General features: G+C 42.4%; 1 protein-coding gene across 3 annotated transcripts in view; it reads left to right on the top strand.

The window, feature by feature from the left end:
• The window catches only part of ZNF365 (zinc finger protein 365), a 51,605-nt gene that overhangs the window by 15,103 nt on the left and 13,977 nt on the right, over window positions 1-22,525 (top strand). For 2 of the 3 annotated variants that reach the window (XM_032842267.1, XM_032842261.1), the window contains exons 1-2: window positions 13,487-13,709; window positions 15,405-16,160. In XM_032842267.1, coding sequence (XP_032698158.1) covers window positions 15,418-16,160 — 743 coding nt within the window. In that variant the 5' untranslated portion in view covers window positions 13,487-13,709; window positions 15,405-15,417. Of the gene's footprint in view, window positions 1-13,486; window positions 13,710-15,404; window positions 16,161-22,525 lie in introns of those variants that run through there. The other variant, XM_032842278.1, reaches the window with a different exon arrangement.

Below are 22,525 nucleotides of genomic sequence, written 5' to 3'. Positions count from 1 at the left end.
CCCAGCCCAACAGGTGTGCCATGGGACCTTCCATCCTCCCCTCCAAATCTACTCTTCTGTATTTTCTATCTCCATATTCAGCACAAACATCTACCCACTTTCCCAGTCCAGAAATCTCGGAATTGTTTTATATCTTCAACTCTTGCCACAGCCATTAAAAAAGAATCTCCCTGTCCTGTTGATTCTACCTCCTAAATTCTATTTAAGTCCCATATTTTCTCCACTTCAGTTCAGTTCAGGTGCTCATAACAACTTTCAGATGCCCGGGATAGCCTCTTAATTGTCTCCTGACTTAATTCTTACACTTCTCCAATTTATCTATATGTAAAAGTCCCAGCTGATCCTTATAACATGCAAATCCCATTGCCTTTCTCTCTGATTTAAAATTTACCATTGTTCTTTATGGTATTTTGGATTATATACAAAAGTTTTAATTTGGTTTCTGATGAACTGGCCATCGCGTCTCTCCCACACGTACCTGAGACAATAGCCAGGTTGAGCTGCTTGTATTCACCTACATGCCACAGCGTTTTATTCCTTCTGTCTTTTTCGTGTGATGCTATTCCCCCAGCTTGAAACACTTCCCCCTTTCTCTTATTCTTCTCATTTCTCTTTAACACTTCTCAAACCTCGCGAAATTGTATCCAAATATCAGGATTCAGCTCCAACATCACTTCTTCCAGGAATAAAGTGTTCTTGATCTCCCACCTCCAGTAGTCTGAGTTAAATGAACTTCTTCTTTGCACTACCCTATAGTGAAGATTGGGGATTGTTTTCTGTGAAGGGCTAAGTAATTATTATTTTCAGTTTTGAGAGGGTAGTAGGCCGAATGGTGGACTCTTAAAAGATCTATGTCTTAAAGTCAGGAACCTGAGAATGTCACAGGATTTGGGGAAAAAAAAAAAAGATCCTCGCAGATGTAATGGATCTTGAGATGAGGAAAGCATCTTGAACTATCTGGGTGGGCCCTAAATTCAAGGACAAATGACTTATAAAGGACACACAGAAGAGAAGACCGGTAGAAGAGGAGGAATCAATGTAACCAGAGAGAGGGCTACAGGTGACGAAGCCATGAATTAAGCAATGCCAGCAGAAGCTGGATGAGGCCAAAAGAGGATTGTTCTCTAGAGCCCCTCATAGCGGGTGTGGCCATGCCAACACCTTGAGACTGCATTTCTGACCTTCACAACTGTGAGAGGTTTAATGTTTGCTATTTTAGCCACCCAGCTTGTTCCAGATGCCACAGAAACCTATTTCGGGAGCTACACAGTCTCAGGCACAACTATGAACCCCTGCCGCGGTGGTGTGAAAGCAGCCGTGGACAGTATGTCAACACATGGGCAGGACTGGGTTCTAATAAAGACTTCATTTACAAGAAGGGATGGCAGGACAGATTTGACCCACAGGCTTGACCACCCACATTGTAATATGGACACTGTCACACTTGATCATCACTCCTCTGGAATACAAGCATATTGAAGACAAGGAATATGTCTTTTATCTTAAAATGTCTAACCCAAGAGTCTTAAATTTTAATTCTAATAGTGACCAGGCAGGTAAATTAAAGGGGTGTAGTAGCCTGGATGAGAAAGTCAAAGTGTCACCTAATGAGGGCAACTTCTACTCAGTCCCTGGCAGTTATTACCCCATGGGCCCCCCCAAGTTGGGCCAAATAAGTCATATCTGGGCTTCAAATTTAGTTCCTGGGCCACAATCTTTCAAGTTTGCATAGCCAGGGCCTGACACAACACATAGTAAATACTTGAATGAATTGAATGAATTCATGTATTCACAAATACCAACATTCTAACACCAAATGAGGAGGATATTGTAAGTATATTAGTTGGGATATAAATTTGTACACTTTAAATATGTATAATTTATTGTGTATCAATTATACCTCAAGAGAACTATTTTTAAAAGGAGATAAACTAAGGGCAAGAGTATAAATAGGGAAGAAAAAGCATTAATAGTACAAACTATAAAAGCAAGATTCCTCCCTCAAATAAAATTCTGAGCTGGTACAGTGACTCAGCTCACTTAAAATGTGGGGACCAGCCCCCCCTTTTCTCCTCTTTTCTAAAGGAGTTGCCTTTGTCCTAAGTACAAGATGTAATACAAGATGGCGCACTTCCACATGTGTATTCCCACCTGTGAGAAGAGGGAAAGGGAGGCGAGAGCAGATTACGTTCCTTTGCAGATACCACCAGGAAGTTCTCTGCATAATTTCCACCCACATTCTAAGGGAAAAAAAGATTCACACCTAGCTCCAATGGAGGGTGGAGAACATAGTCTTTCTGGGGGGAGCCCTGTACCCAGGTAACGGTTGAGGGTTCTTTCACTATGGAAGAGGAGAATGGCTATTGGGGGACTACAGTAAATATTCAGTGAAAACAATGAAATAATTTACATACTGAAAGCAATAGAAAAATCTGATTTAAACTCTTCAACCATTTCCCAGTAGGACATAATAGGTCATGTCAGGCTAATGTTCTTTTTTATTTATTTATTTTTTAAATTTATTTTTATTTTTTAAAGATTTTTATTTATTTATTTGACAGAGAGAGAGATCACAAATAGGCAGAGCAGCGGGCAGAGAGAGAGGGGAAGCAGGCTGCCTGCTGAGCAGAGAGCCCGATGAGGGGCTCGATCCCAGGACCCTGAGATCATGACCTGAGCCAATGACAGAGGCTTAACACTTTGAGCCACCCAGGTGCCCCTCAGGCTAATGCAAAAACTAGAAGAGGCCAAAAAAATTCTAAAAATCATACTTTTAAAAACCTCAGTGAACTATGGAAGCAATGAAGGCTATATTAGTCTGCTCAGGCTGCCATAACAAAATACCTTAAACTGGGTGGCTGAAACAACAGAAATTAATTTTCTCCCAGTTCTAGAAGCTGGAAGTCCAAGATCAGTGTGCCAGTATGGCCACGGTTCTGATGAGACCTCTCTGTCTTGCAGACAGACACCTTCTCTGTGCTCACATGGCCTTTCCTTGGTGCGCTTATGAAGCCTGAGAGAGCAAGCCCCTGGTGTCTCTTCTAAGGGCAAACAAATCTATAAGGAGGGTCCCACCCTCATGACACCATCTAACACTAATTATCTCCCAAAGCCCCATCTCCAGATGCTACCATATTGGGGCTTACAGCTTCAACATACAGATTTTGTGGGGATGCCAAAGTTTGGTTGATAGCAAGGACAAGTTGGATATGATGCATTCACAGAGAGTAAAGAACTTACCCAAATGAGCTGTCAGCCACCAGCTCTTTCTTCCAGGGAGGCATTGCTGATCCTGGGCTCAGGATAAAGGTCTGGCTTAGCCAAAAGGAGAGCCTCTGCTCAGGACAAAGGAAACCAGTAAGCTTTTAGGATCGTGGGGGCTGGAGCAACAAATGGGAGCTGTGGGGAGTGTCAAAAGCACAGGGGATTCTGGAGTTATGTCAACATTGGGAGAGTTAGGCTTCTACAAAGCAAGGTGAAATCTTCTGCAGTTTCACACCCTTGGGAAGGGGTCCTGTCTCAAGCACATAGCTGGTTTCCACATCACAGATATTTGTTGTAACCTTGAACAAGGCACTGTCTTCAAGGGTGATTCTTCGGGAGGGACCAAACTAGGTTCTGTCAGCATGCAATAATTCTGGCTAGAGGAGAGTCAGTACCCCCATCTTACAAGAAGAATCTTAGTAGTACACTGCAACTGCCTCCACACAGGGAAAGACGGGTTGTGATGAAATCTTTAGAGAGCTAAAATAAAATGACACCTAACCTATAATTCTATATTCGGTGAAAATATCTTTTAACAATGATGGTGAAATAAGCACTTTTTTCAGACAAAAAAATTAAAGGAATGTTGATAGAATGTAAATTAAAGAAGTATCTTTAGGCAGAGGGAAAGGATCCCAAATAAAAACATGAAAATGCAGAAGGGAATGAAGAACACCAGAGAGGGAAACTAAATTGGTAAATACAAACATGAATCGTACAAACAATAATCATAACATCACCTGAGTTTTAACATTGTATGTACAACAAAAATAAAAAGTGAGAGATAGTTTAATAGTAAAAGTTGCAATTTGTCTTAGTCTATTATAAGAAAAGAACGTATGTTATATGTCTAGAAGAACCACACTGTATAAATAGTTAATGACAAACATTACAAAATAATGGAAGGGATAAATGGAATAATATTTTTTTAAGTGTGATTAGTCCTAAGGAAGGAAAGAAAAATGGAAAAAAGCAACATGAAACAGATAGTTTTAATAGAAAATGAATGGTGGGATGCCTGGGTGGCTCAGTTGGTTAAGTATCTAACTCTTGATTTCAGCTCAAATCATGATCTCAGGGTTGTGGGATCGATCCCCATGTCTGGCTCTGTGCTCAGCATGGAGTCAGCTTGTCTCTCTCCCTCTGTTCCCCGCCTCACCCTCCCACTCTCCCTCTCTCTCTCTCTCTCTCTCAAATAAACAAATAAATAAATAAATAAGATCTGAATGGCAACATTGTATATATAAACTCAACTATGCAAGTAATTACATTAAGCATAAATAAACTAAATACATCAAGATTTATGGTTGTTAGATTGGATTAAACAACTACGTTGTGCCTAAAGACTCACACTTGAAAGATAAAAACACAGAAAAGTGGACAGTAAAGAACAAGAGCAACAACAAAGCCACAAAAACACTGAACATAAGTGGTATATCTATACTAAAGTCAAAGTAGATTTAATGCCAAAAAGAATTATCACAGATAAAGAGAGAGGTTTCGTAATTATTGAAGTGGGAATCCAGCAGGACACTATCATACAATACTAAATTTGTATGTACTCTATAATAAAGCTTCAAATATTGAAGCAGAAATGGGCAGAATTAAAAGAAGCAATGAACAAATCCATACTTGTGGGCACCTGGGTGGTTTAGCTGGTTAAGCGTCTTGGCTCAGGTAATGACCCCAGGATTCTGGGATCCATTCCGAATCTGGCTCCCTGCTCCTTGGGGAATTTACTTCTCCCTCTGCCCCTGCCCGCCCCCCTCCCTCCCCACCCCTGTGTGCGCACCCTCTCTCTCCAGCTCTCTCTCAAAAATAAATGAATAATATATTTTGAAAAATCCATACTCTTAATGTAAAACTTTAGCATATCTCATTTAATAACTTATAAAATAGTCTAACAAAAAATATCTATAAAAACAGCACACTTGACCAGCTTGATCTGACTTATATAGAATACTACATCAAAAGACGATAGAATTCACCTTCTTTTCAAGGGCAAATTGGTCTTTTACTGAAATCATAAAGAAAGATTCAACAAATTTGAAAAAATTAAAGTCATTCATAGTGTGCTATTTTTCCACTATAAAATCAAAATACAAATCAATAACAAAATGTAACTAGAATAATGCAACTACTTGGTAATTAAATACTTTAACAACAACGAATTTGACCATTAAGGTGAAATGTATAAATTCCTAGAAAAATACAACTTACCCAAAGTGTCAGAGGTAGAAAATCTGAATAGTTCACTATCTATTAAAGATAGTTAATTCATTATTTTAAAAAAATCTCCCCCAAAGAAAATTCTAGGCTCTCTTGGTTTCACTGGTAAATTCTCACAATATTTAAGGAAAAGAAAAATAACACAAATCTTGCATAACCTTTTCCAGAAAACAGACTGTTTTTCAAATCCAACTTTTGTTGAGACCAATATAGCACAATTCCAAAACCTGACAAGGATATTACAAGAAAGAAGTACAGACCTATCTCTCATGAACATAGATGTAAAAATCTTTAACAAAATTTTTGACAATTGAATCTAGTGACATGAATCGAACCTATTCTAGGAATGTAAGATTGGGTTAACATTCAAAAGTTAATCCAACCATATTAACCAAAAAAAAGGAGAAACTTTAAATGAACATCTTGATAGATACAGAGAAATAATTTGACAAAACTTCTCTCTCCCTCATTTATTATATATTAAAAAATACTCTTAACAAACAGAGTAAAAAGTAAACTTTCTAAAACAAATAAAGAATATTACAAAAAATCAACAGCAAACATCATACCCAATGGTGAGCTATTGAAAACTTCCCTTCTGATCAGGAGTGAGACAAGGATGCCAGCTGTTACTACTTACATCCAATATTTTGCTGGAGGTCCTAACCATTGCAATATTTTTTAAAAGATACTCAGATTTGAAAGAAAAAAAGAAAAAGAAAAAGAACTGTCAGTATTTCTAGACTGCATGATGATATTCTACAAAAATTCAAAAGAATCCATAAACTATTTGAAATAATAATTGAAATCTGCAATGTTGTCAGATACAAGATCATTATTTAAAAATCATTTATATTTCTATATATTGTTACAAATACAATGTCATATTTTAAAATGTACTATTTATATTAGAATAAAACAGAAGCTATATAGTAATAATTTCAACAAAAGATTTGCAATGCCCAATAAACATTCTTGAGAAGGAATATCTAAAATATCTAAATAATATCTAAATATCTATATCTAATATTTAAATAATATCTAAATAATCTAAATATTATCTATCTAAATAATAATATCTAAATATCTAAATAAATTTAGGAATACACTTTCAATATTTAGAAGGCTCAATGTATCAATTCCCAAACTAATCTACATCTACAAATTAACATTATCCCAATCAAAATCCCAGCAGGTTTTTGTTTTTGTTTTTGTTTTAGAGAAGTTGACAAGCTGATTCTAAAATTTATACGGAAATGCAAAGGCCCAAGGATAGCTAAGGCAACTGAAGAGAAAGAACAAAGCTGGAAGTTTCATTGTACCTGAGAACAAAACACATCATAAAGCTACAGTAGTGAACTCAAAGTTATATAAACTAATCAGTTAACTAGATTAGAGAGCCCACACATAAATGGTCACCTGATTCATGATAAAGGCAATAATGCAATGGGTGAAGAATAATATTTTCAACAAATGTCGCTGGATGAACTGGACATGTGAAAAAACATATATATGGACCCCTTCTCTCCTCTTACTCAAATAATAATTTCAGTTGGATTGTAGATTTAAATGTGAAAATTAAACAAAAAAGCTTAGAGGACAGCATGGGAACATATCTTCATGACCTTGAAGAAGGTAGAGATTTCTTAAATGAGACCTAAAATGTGCTAACCATAAAGGAAAATCTCCTCATATGTATTTATAACAAGGGACTGTATCTCGAGTACACAGAAACTTCCACTGATCAATAAGAATGAGGCAGACAACCCAAGAGAAAAACGAAGAAAAGATTTGAACAGACATTTCACAAGACAATATCAAATATCCAAAAAAATGCGTGAATGGTGCTTCAACCTTGTTAGCCAGCAGGGGCTTGTGGATTAAACCACAATGAGATTGTCAGCACACATCTCCCAGAATGGCTCAATTAACATCAGAAAATTCCAAGAGTTGGAGAGGATGTGTAGTGTTTGGGACCCTTCCACATGAAGGGTAGGTTTGCTTATAAATTGGAATAACATCTTTGAATACTTTTAGGCAGCATCTACCCAAACCAAAAAGGTTACGTGCAATACGATTTCATTTACGTGAAGCACACAGAAGCAGGCCTGACCCATGCTGTTTGCAGTCAGGGTGATGGTTACCCCAGGGGAGGAAACGGTGGGTCCTTGATAGGAATTACAAAGGAGTGTTCTGGGAAGCAGAATCTCCGTTTCTTGATCTGGATTCTGGTCACATGAGTGTATCTAGTTGTGAAAATTCATTATGATTCACACTTACGATATGAAAAATTATCTGTGCGTTCATCTCCAATAAAAACTTTAATCTAACAACTTATTTTTAGAGAGGAATTAGACTATGTGGTAGAGACTGAAAAACACTACTTATTTTCACATCATAATAGTTATGCTCTAAAGAAGCTGTCTTTTTAAATTACCTTCTGATCTTAGCCATGAGCCTAGTACAATACATCTCTTAGCATAACCTAGAAAATCAGTCCTGCACTGCTGGGGGCAGAGCGGGGGAGTAGGGAGGGGGCAACCTTTCTTCCTAATAAGAATTATTTCTATACCCTGTATTTTATTTTCAAGTTCAGTTCTCTCTTGCCTATAGTTATAAGTGCTTTCTTTTCCCTCTCTGCTTCTAAAAACAAAATTTCACCTAAAATAGAGGAACAAAATTGCCCATGTATTCTGGGTCCTAGAAAACAGGCCCTATTTTGACAGAACATCAGTTTCATAATTCATTCTCCACATAATTGCATAATTCAGACTCATTATCTAACAATCCCCCTATTTTAACTGTATCTTTTTCTGTGTATTTTATTCCATAGCAACATGCTTTCTAGCTCTCCCGCAACCATTTCGCTTAGGGGAGATGTCTCAAAGGTTTCTCTTCACATAATAAACTACCAAGAAAGAAAAAAGCCTTGAAGATTTTTGAATAATAGGCACTGAGAACCTTCTAGCATACCAGTCATTTACTGCACATTTGACAATTAGTCTTTGAGAGCCCTATGGGTGCCAGGCGATGGTGGAGGCACAAGGGATACAACGGAATCATGGTCAGCCCGTTGGTTCTGAATTTAGATGGTTCCAAATTCAAATCCCAGCTAGAAAATCTGCTACTCCCGTGAAAATGATGTTTACTTTACAGCTCTGTGTCTCAGTTTACTCATTTTTAACATAGGGTACCCGTAATGTCTTTGCCCAAGTCTTGCTAGGAAGGTAAAATAGCATATTCTGTGGAGTCACCTAGAATCATCCTCAGCACGTGGTCAACAACTGATACACACTAGCTGTTACTACCGGAAGAGATGACAACTAAAGTTATTTGCTGAATTACCTGTTGACAAATTTTGCCACCATCATCACTGCCTGCGGTGTCTCCTTCCTTAGTCCCCCAATCTTTGTTAGCAAGACAATGACAAACATGTTGGACTAGTAACTAGGGGAGTCCTTCATTCATACCAGCTCCTGCCCTTTACAAACAAGGACACTAAATCCCAGAGATGTTGCCCCACCTGAACAGAACCTCACACAGCTCATTAGGGGGTGAAGTTGGCTTTAGACCTCGGGTCTCCACATTCCCAGTCCAGGAATGGGGCTGGAAAACCCTGCCAGTTGAAAGCCTGGCCCATTCTCCGATATGGCTCCAGGCTGACCCGAACCAAGGGAGCAAATAAGTAATAATCATCCTGGGAGGTAGAGGTGCAGGGCACCTTTCTGTAAATTGTCTATTTTTAGCCTCTTTATATGGCCTCCTCTCTGCAGACTCACTCAGGCTAACAGACTGCTGTGGGATTTAAGGCACTCTCCATGGTGTTGCTTGGTGGTTGCCATGCCAACGAAATTTAACAGAAATAGAGTTTTCTAGTAGATTATTCTGGTAGAGGGTTTAAAGCTAGATTAGAGTTCCGACTCTGAAGCTGAAACGAAGCAAGCAATTAGTAATGGAACATAGTAGGCACGCCATTATTACTTGTTGGATAAACAGAATACATAAATGCAATTAGGTGTGTTAGGGAGATGAAGATGTAACAGCAGAGAACTTATCTGCTACGTAAAGTCAATACTTAACGTCAGTCTGGAGCAAGTTTACTCATATCCTTCCTCCCTGGATTTTCATAATTACCTGACATTCTGTGTGACATGATTTGTCTGACTGAGGAGGACTGCCTCTGATCTTTAGGCCACTTCCTAGCTCTGTCACTCAGGGTCCCAACAGCACACAGATGCTAATCTGGGGGCCTCCTTTGATCTGGGGAGCATATTCACATTTGAAAGGGTCTGTGTTTCTGGCAAATGTAACCACTTTCTGGCAAATGTAACCACTGTATTTAGTAAAGTGCATTTGCCATTTAGAAAGCCTCTGTGGGTCAAGAAACCTGTGTTTGAAAGGCTGTCCTGGTCGCCATGAGAAGATGCTATTAGACAAGGAGAGAGGCAAGGCAGCCTGTAAATCTCCATTCGGTTCCCAGGGCTTTCAGCAGGATGGTCTGACAACCCTGCCCATAGTCTCTTTACCTTTTCAATGAAATGTATTTTCCCTAGTAATCATTTCGCCTTCCTTCCCTCCTTCCTCTTTGCCTATTCTTCCATCCTGCCCAGAGTATTTTCCGCTCCCCATCTCTCCTTCTTTGACAATGGCAGTGGAAACAGCACAGGCTTTTGGAGTCTAGACAATTCATATCCTTACTATCTCTGATGCTTGTAAGTGGTGTGACCTTCAGCAACTTTCATGACATCCCAAGCAGCATTTCCCCTTGTGCTGCCAATGTCTGCCTTGAATGGATTTTAACAACAAATTGTTTCTCAGACTTCGGTGGATGTGAGAGTTACCTGGAGATAGGGGAAAATGCAGATTCTCAAGAATCACACCACATAGATTTCAAGTAATTATTCCAGGTAAAAACTCCAGACATCTGCATTTTAACAAGCTTCCCAGACTTCAAGAACCCTACTCTGAGAAGCATTAGATATCCTCATAAACACTTAGCAGGAAACATGTTGTAAATATTCCAAAGGTGGAAGCTATGATCATTATTCATTCAGTAGTCATTTATTGAACATCTACTATGTACCTGGCACGATTCCAAGCCCTGTAGATATGTCCTACTTAATTTCTTTTACTACTATATACATAGTGGTACATACAAAGAGGACATTGAAAATCCCTATATACATAGTAGTAAAAGAAATATACATAGTAGTAAAAGAAATATATATAGATAGGTATCTATCTATATATATATATAGATATATCTTGTCCATCCCACTAGCTGTAAGATCCCGAAGGGCAGTATAAAATAGCATAATGTAGTATAAAAGAACATACATATTAGAAGACATGGATTCTAATCCTGATTCTATTACTTACTGGCTATATGACTTCAGGCAAGTCATTTTCTCTCTCAGAATTTTATTTTATTTGTCAGAAATTGGAAAGACTGTGAGAATAGTGGTTAAAATCTGGAGTTTGGAGTCCTTGCTCTAATCCTTTCCAGGTATGTCATCTTGGGAACGTTACTTAACTTTTTTGAGCCTCAGCTTCCCCTTAAATAGAAAGGGAATTTGTTTCAACATTTATTCCTTCAAAAAATATTTACTGAGCCCTTTGTGCTCACACCATAATATGTACTGCAAATATGCTGGGAAGTAGGACAGAGTCCCTGACTCATGTAGCTTATGATTTAATAATGGACGTAAATATTAAATAGGTAACTCTACAAATTTTTCCATTGTGATAAACTCTGCTGTAATAAATTTTACTAGCAGGAGCTAATTGGCTGGACAGGATCAGGGCAGACCTCCTAGGAATGGGACCACGGAAGCTGAGCCCTGACAGATAAGTAGGCATTATCCAGAAAAGAAGGACCTGAGATGGAAAAACTGAGCACTTGGAGGAGAAAAGCAATACCAGTGTGGCTGAAACCAAGTGCACAGGGTCCCCTCTCCTTCGCAGGTGTTGGCAAGATTAAATGAGATAATAAAATGCTTAGCGCAGTGCCCAGCATAAACACAATGATCATGGAGATAGTACACCTTTTGGTTTGTTGTAGACAGTAAATGAAGAAGTACTGTGTAAATGAGAGGTTCTCAAAACTAGTGTTCAGTAGAATTACCTGCAGAACTTGTTAAACCACAGAATGCCTGCTCCCACTTCAGAGTTTCGGATGTTTGGTGCGAGGCACGTAATTTGCATTTCTAACTAGTTACAAACTAATGCTCACGCTGCTGGTTGGAAGTGGGAGGATACCCCTTGAGAGCAAGTGGTGTAACTCTAAGGTCCTGAATGTCTATCAAAGTTGAATTTCCCACAGTGCTCAACTCTAATCCGTACATAATACAACCTCTCCATAATTATTTGATACTCTCCTTGATACTTTTAGGGTGAAAAGAGGACATTGAAAATCCCTATCCTTTTATTTTTACAGGGGAGGAACTCAAGGACCAGGGAGCTAAGCAGGGAGCTAAGAAATGGGAGGCTTAGCAGGGAGCTTAGAAATGGGAGGGGCCTGAACCCCAGAGCTTTTTTTTCCTCAAGGGCTGCATTTGGTCTATTTTGTTCTAAGGCAGGCAGCCCCTGAGAGAGGCTTACCCTGTATGCTCCTCCCATCCACTAGATGACCAAGATGAGATTGCCCTCCATTACATGTACATTTCACACTTAAAAATATTTTACTAATTGGTTTTTGAAATAAACATTTTTGAGATGGTCATCGGATGAATTCAATGAAATATAATCTTTTCAAAGAGAATGCACCCCAGCACAACAGCCTACCCACCCTTTATGTGGAAGTGAGTGCATATTTAGTTCCCCTTCTCTTTTTTTTTTTTTTTTTTTTTTTTAATAGATGTGTAGGCTCCTCTCTTGTACCTGAAATAACCAGAGCTGATTTTATCAGTGTTGTTCTGGATCAGAGAGAGTGTTTTACCCTCACAACCTCATTTGATCCTCATCACCCAAGTAGAAGGTAGTTCCCCACTATCTCTTTCACAGATGAGAAATCCAAGACAGAAAAGTCCAACTTGATGCAGATCCTAGGAGTCAGGATTTGAATCCCAGCATTAGGATTTGAATCATGTCTGACTCCAGAGCTTGGGCTCTTAATTACATAAACAAACAAAATCTAAGATAGTCATTGAGGTATTCACAGCTGAAATAAAATCAGCGTTGAAAGGAGCAGTATGGGAAGCTCTGAGAACAGAGACACCCTTAGGAGTCGAGAAGATGCATTGAAATAACTATATGGATGAACAGAATCTCTCTTTCTAATAAGAAAACCCAACAGTAACTTTTACCCTGGTTTCATACTTCAAGAGTTAGACCAGGAATACCCTGAAACAGGTTAAAATAAGATGCTGAGTCATCAGGGTCTTTCTGAAGGAAAGAAATCTCCGTAGGATGAGAGATCTACGCTCCTGCGGGGAGGGGCGGGGACTGGATGCCTGAGGACACCCGGAGGGAGAAGGCGTGTCCCTCACAGATCCGGGAGAGGGCGTGGGGGGGGGGGTCTTCTCGCTTTATTTATTCACAACCCACATACTTCACTAGATTTAGTTCTGCCTGTTAACATAGCTCCAGGATGCTCGGCTGGTAAGGCTAGAGGAGACTCTAGGTTATTCGGGGACATTCTCGTTCCCGTTGCTTAGGAAGAAGAGGTCCTAAAATGAACCACCGGACCTTCCTGCCGGCAGATTAGCGAAGATACCCAAGCCGCGCCTCATCCTCATCCACACTCTCCCGCTCCCCAGTAACTGTAAAGTGCAAAAGAGCTGGCCGGGGCCTGCAGAGAGCGCAGCGCCTCCGAGCCTGGCACGCTTTTCCCCTTCCCTCCCCCCGGGGAGCGATCCCGGCGTCTCCCCGCGTGATGTCAGTGGGATCCTGAACCCCATCCCGCTTCTCGGCTGGGGGCAGGGAGACGGTGCTCCCCCACGCGGGGCAGAGCGGGGTGTCGCTCGTGGGGCCGCGGCGCCGCAGGCCCCACCCCGGGGCGTCCGCTCTCGGGCGCCCGGGTCCCCGGCAGCCGCGCGCACCGCCCCCGCCACGCTCCGCCCCGGACGCCGCGGGTCCCCGCGCGAGGGTGCGCGGGGGGTGGGAGCGGGCCCCGGCTTAGCCTGATTTACGGCTCTGCTGAAAACCGCTTTGCTCCCGCAGCAGTAGCACCGGCCGCGGCGGCAGCAGCAGCGGCTGCAGCTGCAGCAACAAGTCGGGTAAGTGGCGGCGGCTAGGCTTCTGCGCCTGCGGCCCGGCCCGGGGGGCGCGGCAGAGGGGGCCGGCCGAGCGGTCCCGGGCTGTGGAGGGGTCCCGTCCTCTCCGCGTGGCGGGGAGTTGCACCGTCGGCCCCCACTTGCGGGAACTCATGCGCGCACGAATCCACTCTGGCACCTGAGGGCTGGCCCTTAGCGGTGCGGGGGCGGGGAGAGCCGGGACCCTCGGGGCAGCGTCTTTGCCAGACTGCCCAGGGCGGGCAGAGGAAATTAGGGCTTTTCCGCCAACCTTGTGGATTGGGGTTTCCGCTGGGCCCTTGAAAGCATGAGTACTCCCAGAGTGTGTGATTACCCATTTCCCCATTCAGGGATGCCAACCCTTTTCCATTGCCGCCTGGAATCCAGACTTCCCCTGCCTTCACCTCTCTGCTGCCTTTTCGGCCAGGGTTTGCAGCCTATCTCTTACAGCCCGGAGTAGCACAGGAAGAGGTTTTCCTCTCTGGGGGGCCAGAGGCTTATTAACCTGGAGGCTTTGCCTAGCTGGCTGGGGACAGTTTGGGCCTCTGCTTTTCGAAGAGGTTGAGGTTCCAATAACACCACTTTCCAGGTATAGACCCTTAGCTGAGCTTCCTCTTTTGGGGGCCCAAGGCTTGTTAACATTTAAATAGAAGCCATTCCTGGAGGGAATAGGTATGCCCCCCTTGCAGAATAGGGTTGCTAGCAGTCATCTGTTGCTAGGGCTAAGATAATAAATTCTTACAAGGAAATAAGAACTTCCTGTTATTGAAAGACTTACGCTGATACCTGCCAGGTTCACATATTGGCCATCTCTAAAGGTTATCATATTAAAACAGGATCAGAGATGAGATAAATCATTCAGAAAACCATATCTTTATAAAGTCTTGGCCATGGCCATGGCCCCTACTGGGTCAAAACATATTTGATATCTTGAGTTCCCAAATGTCAGTAATTCTGGAATATGGAGACTGTCATTACAATAACATTTTGATTTCTGGCATCACAGCAATAACTAAAAGCAAAATCTCAGGTTGAAAAATTTCCAGCTGATTCTGTGTTTAATGCCACTGCACCTAGCTTGAGTAATATCATTCTTATGTTTGAAGAAAGATCGCTGAACTCGCTCTCTCAGGACAGTTTTGCCAATTCATGTGAGTCTTCCTCATTTTTGGAATTCATGCTTATCAGGATTGTATCAGTAAAATAGGGCACAGATTTGCAGTTAGTGCACTCAATTCGGGAGGGCAAGAAACTTGAATTTCACTTCTGGAGCTGCCACGTTCCATCTGGCTTTGAATTCATTACTTTACCTCCTTGCTCCAGTTTTCTCATCTGCAAAAAGAAAATGTTATCCACCTTCTTTATCGTGAGCAGGGGGAGGGGAGGCTGGCAGGCTTTTTCCTAAAGGCCAAGGAGTAAGTCATTTTGGCTTTGCAGGCTGCAGAGGTCACTCACCTTTGCCTTTAGTGCAAAAGCAGCAGTAGGCAACACAGAAAGGAGTGAATGCGGCTGGATTTGGCCCACGGATTGTAGGTTTTAATTTTAATGTGAGATATTATATTACCAAAGGCATTTGAAGCCAAAGGCCTCTGCCGTGGTGTTGATGAATGGGCCACAAGTGTTTCAGGAGCATTTTTTAAACAGACGTGTGAACTATCTGTTTTATGTTGCCCTGTTCAGGACTTGAAGAGTAATGCAACAGAAGGCTTTTGAGGAAAGCAGATACCCCTGGCAGGAGTCCTTCGAGAATGTTGCTGTGTGCCTGCCATTCCGCTGCCCAAGGTGTGGAGACCATACCAGATTTAGAAGTCTGTCCTCGTTGAGGGCCCATCTGGAATTCAGTCACAGCTACCAGGAAAGAACCCTCTTGACCAAATGCAGCCTCTTTCCATCCTTCAAAGACACAGACCTAGTCACTTCCTCAGAACCCCTGAAGCAGGGAAAACTGCAGGGCACCGGCCACGTGGTGAAGCAGAAACCCAGCTATGTGAACTTGTACAGCATCTCGCACGAACACTCCAAAGACAGGAAGCCATTCGAGGTGGTGGCCGAGCGGCCGGTGTCCTACGTGCAGACCTACACGGCGCTGGACCTGCGTGCAGACTCGCTGGAGGGGCCGCGCTCCAGTCCCGGACTGCCCACCCCGGACACCAAAGCCGCTTTCGAGGCTCATGTCCGAGAAAAATTCAACCGGATGGTCGAGGCCGTGGACAGGACCATCGAGAAGAGAATCGATAAGCTCACCAAAGAGTTGGCCCAGAAAACTGCCGAACTGTTGGAAGTTCGGGCGGCCTTTGTGCAGCTAACGCAGAAAAAGCAGGAGGTGCAGAGGAGAGAGCGGGTCCTGAACCGCCAGGTGGACGTGGCGGTGGAGATGATCGCTGCGCTCAGGCAGCGCCTGACCGAGTCCGAGGAGGAGCTGCTGCGGAAGGAGGAGTAAGTGGTGCTGCGCCATCCCTTTAAGCACCTCCCCCCGGGGTACGGGCACCTGTAAAGCCAGGATTGGTTTTTATTGCGTGCAGGTACCTCGGCTACCTTTCTCACTGATACAGCTGAACTCGGACCCACAAGGCTTTTGATACTATTTACCCTCTCTGTGTATAGTCTGCGAGCCGGCTGCAGGAAAGACAAAATATTCAGTCCCTTCTCGCCTTGGAAACTACAGCACGTTTTGAGAGAGAGGAGTAGTGGGGTCTATGCATGGTGGGATCGGTTCCCAGCACTAGCTGGTGAGCTGGGGGAGGTGAGTGGGCGGGCAGAGAGGGGGCTCTAGCCCAGCCATTCCTTCTTGGTAGCCTCCGCCTAGCAGAGTCAAGAACATGAGATGCTGTCTTGTTCAATTATAAAAATATACTCTGAATACCAGTAATTCTGGCTGCTTTGCCATTTTGGATTATCTGCTCGTGTTAATTAAATGTTGGTAGCTGAGAATCCATTTAATTATAGTTTTTATTTGGAAGAAGCCGGCCTTAGTAAACCCAGAGGAGACTTTCTGATCCTGCTGGCTTCTGTGATTTTAGTTTGAGAATTTTCTTTTTGTAGAATGGTAAGACTAGAGTCAGGCCTGTTCGCACAGTTGGCAAGTGGTTTTCACAAGATAGATGTGAAAGACATCATACTTGGAAAAGCATTTCCTTATCAGTAAGTATGGCTTCAACTCAAACTAGAAAAGCTTACCTAGTAATGCAGTGTATTTCCCAAATGCAGAATGTTAGATTTAATTTTAAATGGAGGCTCAGAATTTGTAGAATCAAAGAGCATAAAAATGGATACCCTAGGATAAAGTAGGAAGAAGGTTTCAAATAATCTGGATTATATTATAGAGATCGACTTAATTTCCTACTTTCCGTGTCTACTAGCACTCTCCTACCCTGTATTATCTCTTAAAATGTAGTAGTTAAAGCTTCTCTGTTTGGTTCGAGGCTGAGAAACCCTATATATTAAAGAGACCATTACCTAGTGTCACTAAATACCTACATTGTACCTAGAGGGAAAACCTGCTCTGATCACCTAGAAATTTTCTTAATTACCTAGTGAGCACAGATTCGAATCAGCCGTGGATTTACTTGGCTTTTAGGGAAATGATCTGTAATGAAAATGTTTCTCTCTGGGCTTCTGGAGTTTCCCTGTGGGAAGTTAGTGCCATGATGACCCATTGTGGCCAGCAGGGTGATTAACATTGCATCACCGGAAAAATGGCAGTTGGGGTTCCCCTATGTGCAAAGAAAAGCTTAGAATTAAATTTGTGGTGTTTGATTGAAGAGCAATGAATTTAAAAGGAAAACAAACTGCACATATTGATTTGTCATATTTTACTTATTAATTACACAAGTAATAACAAATGTGGGATTTGGGCTGGTGGTTGCTGGGAAGAAAGCCAATATGATGGCAGGGAGAATCCTAGAGTTAGATCTAAGTTATTCTCAAGGATCTAAATTTTATTTAGCGTTGTGAGTTCAAAGTGCTTTATTATTAAGACTATCTGGTTGACTTTGTAAAAGTGGGCCATGCATGGATCAATTATGATAATGTTAACCCAGTGCTAGCACCTGAGGACCAATTGAAAAAGCAATACATACTCATAAAAAAAATTTAACAGGGTAGAATTGTATGTGTTAAAAGGGTCCCTTCCTCTCCAAGGATAGATACCCTGCTCCATCCTCCAGAGAAAGCTATGGTTTAGGTCAGTGAATGTCCTTCTAGAGCTTTCCTGTGTAGATACAATCATATGTACTTTATACACAGACATACTATATTCTCCCAAATGGAATCGTGACATATACTGTTCTGCCATTTATGCATGGAGTATTTTTTGTTTTAATGTAATATGTTGCAGGCATCTTTCAGGTCCTGAGTATAGGATTATGTCATTCCTTTTGGCTCTTGTATTCTGTGGTGTGGATGCATTCATGCCTGATTTCATCAGTTTGCTATTAATGAATACACAGTTTTGTTCTGTTTTTCTAGTATTAAAAATAATGCGTCAGTTAACATCCTTGTACATACATCTTTGTTCACGTTTTTGTGAGTATATCTGAAGATAAATTATGAATTGGTTTTTAGTATGTCATTTTGGACAGCCAGGGAGGAGGGGAAGCAATAGCATTAAAAAAAAAAAAAACTTTAAATGAAAATACAGTGAAACTGCCTTAAACTTTTAAATATAAAATTAACAAAGTCTCCATTTTTTTTAAGCCTTCATTTGGCCTGGCTTGTCAGTTTCTGTATTCAAGTCTCAAATAATCACTCTTTCTATACATAAAATAACACTGAAAGAGTCTTGTTTCTAGGAAGGACACTGGAGCTCTTGGTCTGAGAGGGTGACTATGGCCAGCTCCGTCAGGGTCTGTGGTGTTCAACCTCCCTGACACCCATCCCTGCCCCCAAAATGGGGATGGAGAGCAAGTCAGCCGCCCATCTGCCACACCATTGAAACCGAATTCATTTGACTAGATTTGCCTGCCCTGGACAAGGCCCTTCCCTCCTCACCAGCCTCAAAGAGCTGTGTCATGGACCCAAGAGGTGACCTCTTAGTTATGGGACAACCCTATTTGGCCAGAGAACAAACCAGGGGCTAAACCCCTCCAAATGAGCTCTCAAGGCTCATTTGTGAGAGAATGCAGGTGGTTACAGTCCTAGTCGATGTGGACTTCAACTTGGGGACCCTTTGAGACCCAGATGGGAGATTCTGTTTAAAAAAAACCCGAACACCTACATGAGGCTCTCTTGAGTATGGATTTTTTTTCCATCAACTTTAAAAACCTTTCAGGTGAGGCTTAGGAGGCTCACTTGGTTATGGATTTTGCATGAGGCTCTTCTGCTTACAGATTTGTTCTCTCAACTTTAAAATCCTTTCTTTCAAACTGAAATGAAAGACTCTAGGGCCGCTTCTGCCCCGAAGCCATCTATAGGCTGAATCACCGTGCATTGTAGAAGGCCTAAGTAAACTCTAACAGAGGAGATGGGTTGGATAGGCAGTATCTTGTACTTTGGGGCCTTTGAGTCTCATTGTACCTCTGGAGAGAGGTGTCTGTAAGTCTCTGGAGCACAAATCCAAGGGAGCTATTGCCCATCATCTTCGCAAAGTCTCTGCAACTTTACAAGTCCTACCGAAGCAGGTATTTACTTATTCAGGAGTTTTCAGAGCTATAAGGTAGCACTGCCCATAATCAGGTAAATCAATCCCAGCCGACCTTGCAGTAAGGTATCCCTTAACAAGAAAGGACGGACTTGGATGGTAGCTGAGTTGTGGTTGAGTCGGTCATCCAAGGTTTGGAGCATACCCGTGTAATGCCGCTAATCCCGAGTATTTCTGTACCTCCCTCTGGTGAGACTGGGAAGCCCTACCTGAGCACCCGTGATGGGCCCGACACTGTGCTAGGTGTATATAGGGAACATAAAACTCTCGCTGTTTTCCTCTAAGGAGCTAACATCCTACATAGGAAGAATAAAACATCCTGCGATCATGTCCATGTTCAGACCCAAGGTAGCTGAACAAGTGTTTAAATACAAGGCATGGTTTCAAGTTGATAAACCATTAAAGAACAGATTTTTCTTTTTTAACGTGGAGCGTCCACACTGAGAAAGCGCGGAGGAAGGGCAGTGTTTGCATCAGTGGCCAGAGGAGAGTGACGTTGAAGGGACAGCAGGGAGAAGAAAGACTGTTAGGGCTCCTGGGGAGATTGTGTGATTTGGGAACTGAAAGGTACTCCTGTCTCCTTCAGGATAGCACTCTCATTTTACAGAAGTGGAAAATAAGGCCCAGAGCAGTGGAGTGACTCGCCCAAGGACAAAAATTTGGTAGCAGAGCTGAAATCAAAACCCATATTCCCTATCTCTCTGCTGAGTGCTTTTTCCATTAATTCACTGTGTCTCAGCCAGACTTTTGAAAATGTGGTATTTGCCCAAAGCATCAAGACTTATGTAATACTGAATCTGGCCCATTTTGGAATGGGCTGGCTTCCTTGCTGTTTTGAGAGAACTGCTATGGTGACATCATTTATTTCTCTAATGAGATTAAAGCAAATGTCAGCTGGCATCAAAGGTGTTGGGAAATAGGGAAATGCTGGCGTCATAAGTGTGGTTATGCTATTCAGCTTCTGGAATACCAGGCCAGGTCTTTTTAACTTGACTCTGGATGTCCATGGCCAGTCAAAGTGGATCATGTGCCACAGCCAGCCCTTGATTGTGATGAGGGGCCCCCTTGTAATTCTGTCTCATCTCCATCCTACTCCCTTGCAAAGTCTGATAGAGATAATTCTTCCCTTCTTCCTTCATTATTTGCCCTGCTCCCTGCTGGGAGTCAGCCCAGGAGACAAACCTCACACTAAGTCCCTGCCAAGGGCCAGGTATTGTTCTAGGTCATAGGTAATATAGCAGGTGAGTCCTGTTTCTGCTTTCATGACAGCAAGAGGCCAGAAGGTAAAATTAAATGTTAAATGGATCCTTAAGGACATGATGAAAGAGGCATAAAGGGTGGCCTGAGCCAGGTAACCGACATTTAGGTTTCTATCCTAAGCTTGCTGTGGGATGCTGGACTTTGAAAGGTAAGTTTGACTTGGTAACTTGCTTTGCACAGCTAAACCCTCTTGCCACTTAATTACAGCATTCCTATTTTTGATCAGCGAAAGCAGTAACAACTTGGTCTCCAGATGGATCCATAGCTAGGAAACAGGCCAGGAAAAATCATGTTACATGTAGGGTTCAGTGGGACAGGGAGGGGTCTGTTTGCTCCATATTTTAGTGTGTTTATGTAAATGAGGTCCTCTTTTTCCAGGCTGCTTTCCCTGCAGACTTAAAAATAATGTAGGAAAAACTGGACGTCAAACATGTCCTGTTCGGGATGATTAAAGGCTGGAGACCAAGGAGAATATTCCGTTTTTCCCTGTCTGTCTAGTGTCAGTCGCCTTCTCTCTGGATTGAGGGCCTTACGTGTAGTGTTGATCCACTTAGTACCAGTAAGAGTCATTTGACTTTCTCATTAAAGGTATTTCTTAGCTCTTAATGAGAACTATATACGTTTTGGTTTATCAAAGAGGCCAAGAAAGAAAGTTGAGGCCAGAGGCCAACAAAAGTAGAGATGGCCTGGCTTCAGATGTGCCACAGGTGCCGATTCCACGGGGGGGCAGGGGGCAGCGTGGGGGTACGCAGGAGCCAGCCCTGAGCTCCAGGTCGGCAGCCCAGCTCCCAGCACTGGCTGGTAGTAGACTCCAGCTTCAGGATTTGCCTTGTGGCTGACATCGCGGTCTGTCTGAGGTGCTCTGTGATCAATAGCTAGCCTATTTTTAGCCAGAGGTATTTTTACCATTTCACATACCTCCAAAGAGGTTCATAAATCAGTAATGTAAAATGAAATTTAAATAACTTGGTAGAGCTTTGCCTTTGGGAGGAGAAGCTGATTTTAAAGTGTTGTTTAAGAATGGAAGAGAAGCATCCATTTTCGATCCCACCCTGGGTGCTGTGGGAGGTACCTGTGTTGTGGGTTACTTTTTGGTTTTATGCCCCTGTACTTGTCTAGAAAAAGATAAAAAGAAACCTCAGGCTCTTTTCATCAGTTAAGGATTTTCAACTAGAGATGGGTTGTACATTTCACGTACATTTCAGCAGAAATTTGTTGTGCCCCTGTTGTGTGCTGGCTTGTGTTTGGTGCAAGGGTGACCACAGTGAAAGAGGCGGCAAGGCCCCTAACCACACAGATGTCCCAGCGGAATGGGGTACATGGCATGACTAGTGCTCTCTGCAGTGTGCGTTGTGACAGGGTTCAACATTCTGCGGGAGAACACAGCAGGTCACCCACACCTAGGCATGTGTGGGAAAGCTTCCTAACGGGAGAGCCCTGAGGTCAGAAGACTCCTTAAGAACGGGGGCTAGGGAAAGGCAAGGGGAGGGACCCTTGTGGAAAAACGGCGTGTGCAGAAATAAGAATCTGACTCACAGCCAGAATGAAGGGAGATCCCTGGTGCTGGAGTGGAGAGGGAAGCGATGTTTATTTATGAGGCCCAAGGGGGACATCAGGCTACAGGACGGCCCTGAAAGCTGGAAACATAGGGAAATTACTGTAAATTACAGTACATGATATGATCAGTGTGTTGTCTCCTATTAACAGTGCAGGGTTCGATGGCTATGTAACATTGTAGCGAATACCACAGTGCACATAATCCCTCTGTCTCTATACCTGCTTCTAGAGTGGGTTCATCCCATGACAGTGTATCTTTAATTTTTCTGAATTATCCTATCTTTAACCCACCTCAGAAGAAGAAATGGAAGGGTTTGATCTGTAAAAAATTAAGTGTTATCAATGT

The sequence above is a fragment of the Lontra canadensis genome, unplaced genomic scaffold (assembly GCF_010015895.1).
Source record: "Lontra canadensis isolate GAN:19392208 unplaced genomic scaffold, GSC_riverotter_1.0 scaffold3, whole genome shotgun sequence".
NCBI classification, from domain to species: Eukaryota; Metazoa; Chordata; class Mammalia; order Carnivora; family Mustelidae; genus Lontra; species Lontra canadensis.
Note: the sequence above shows the minus strand (reverse complement) of the source record. Positions and strands in the feature narration are given on the sequence as shown.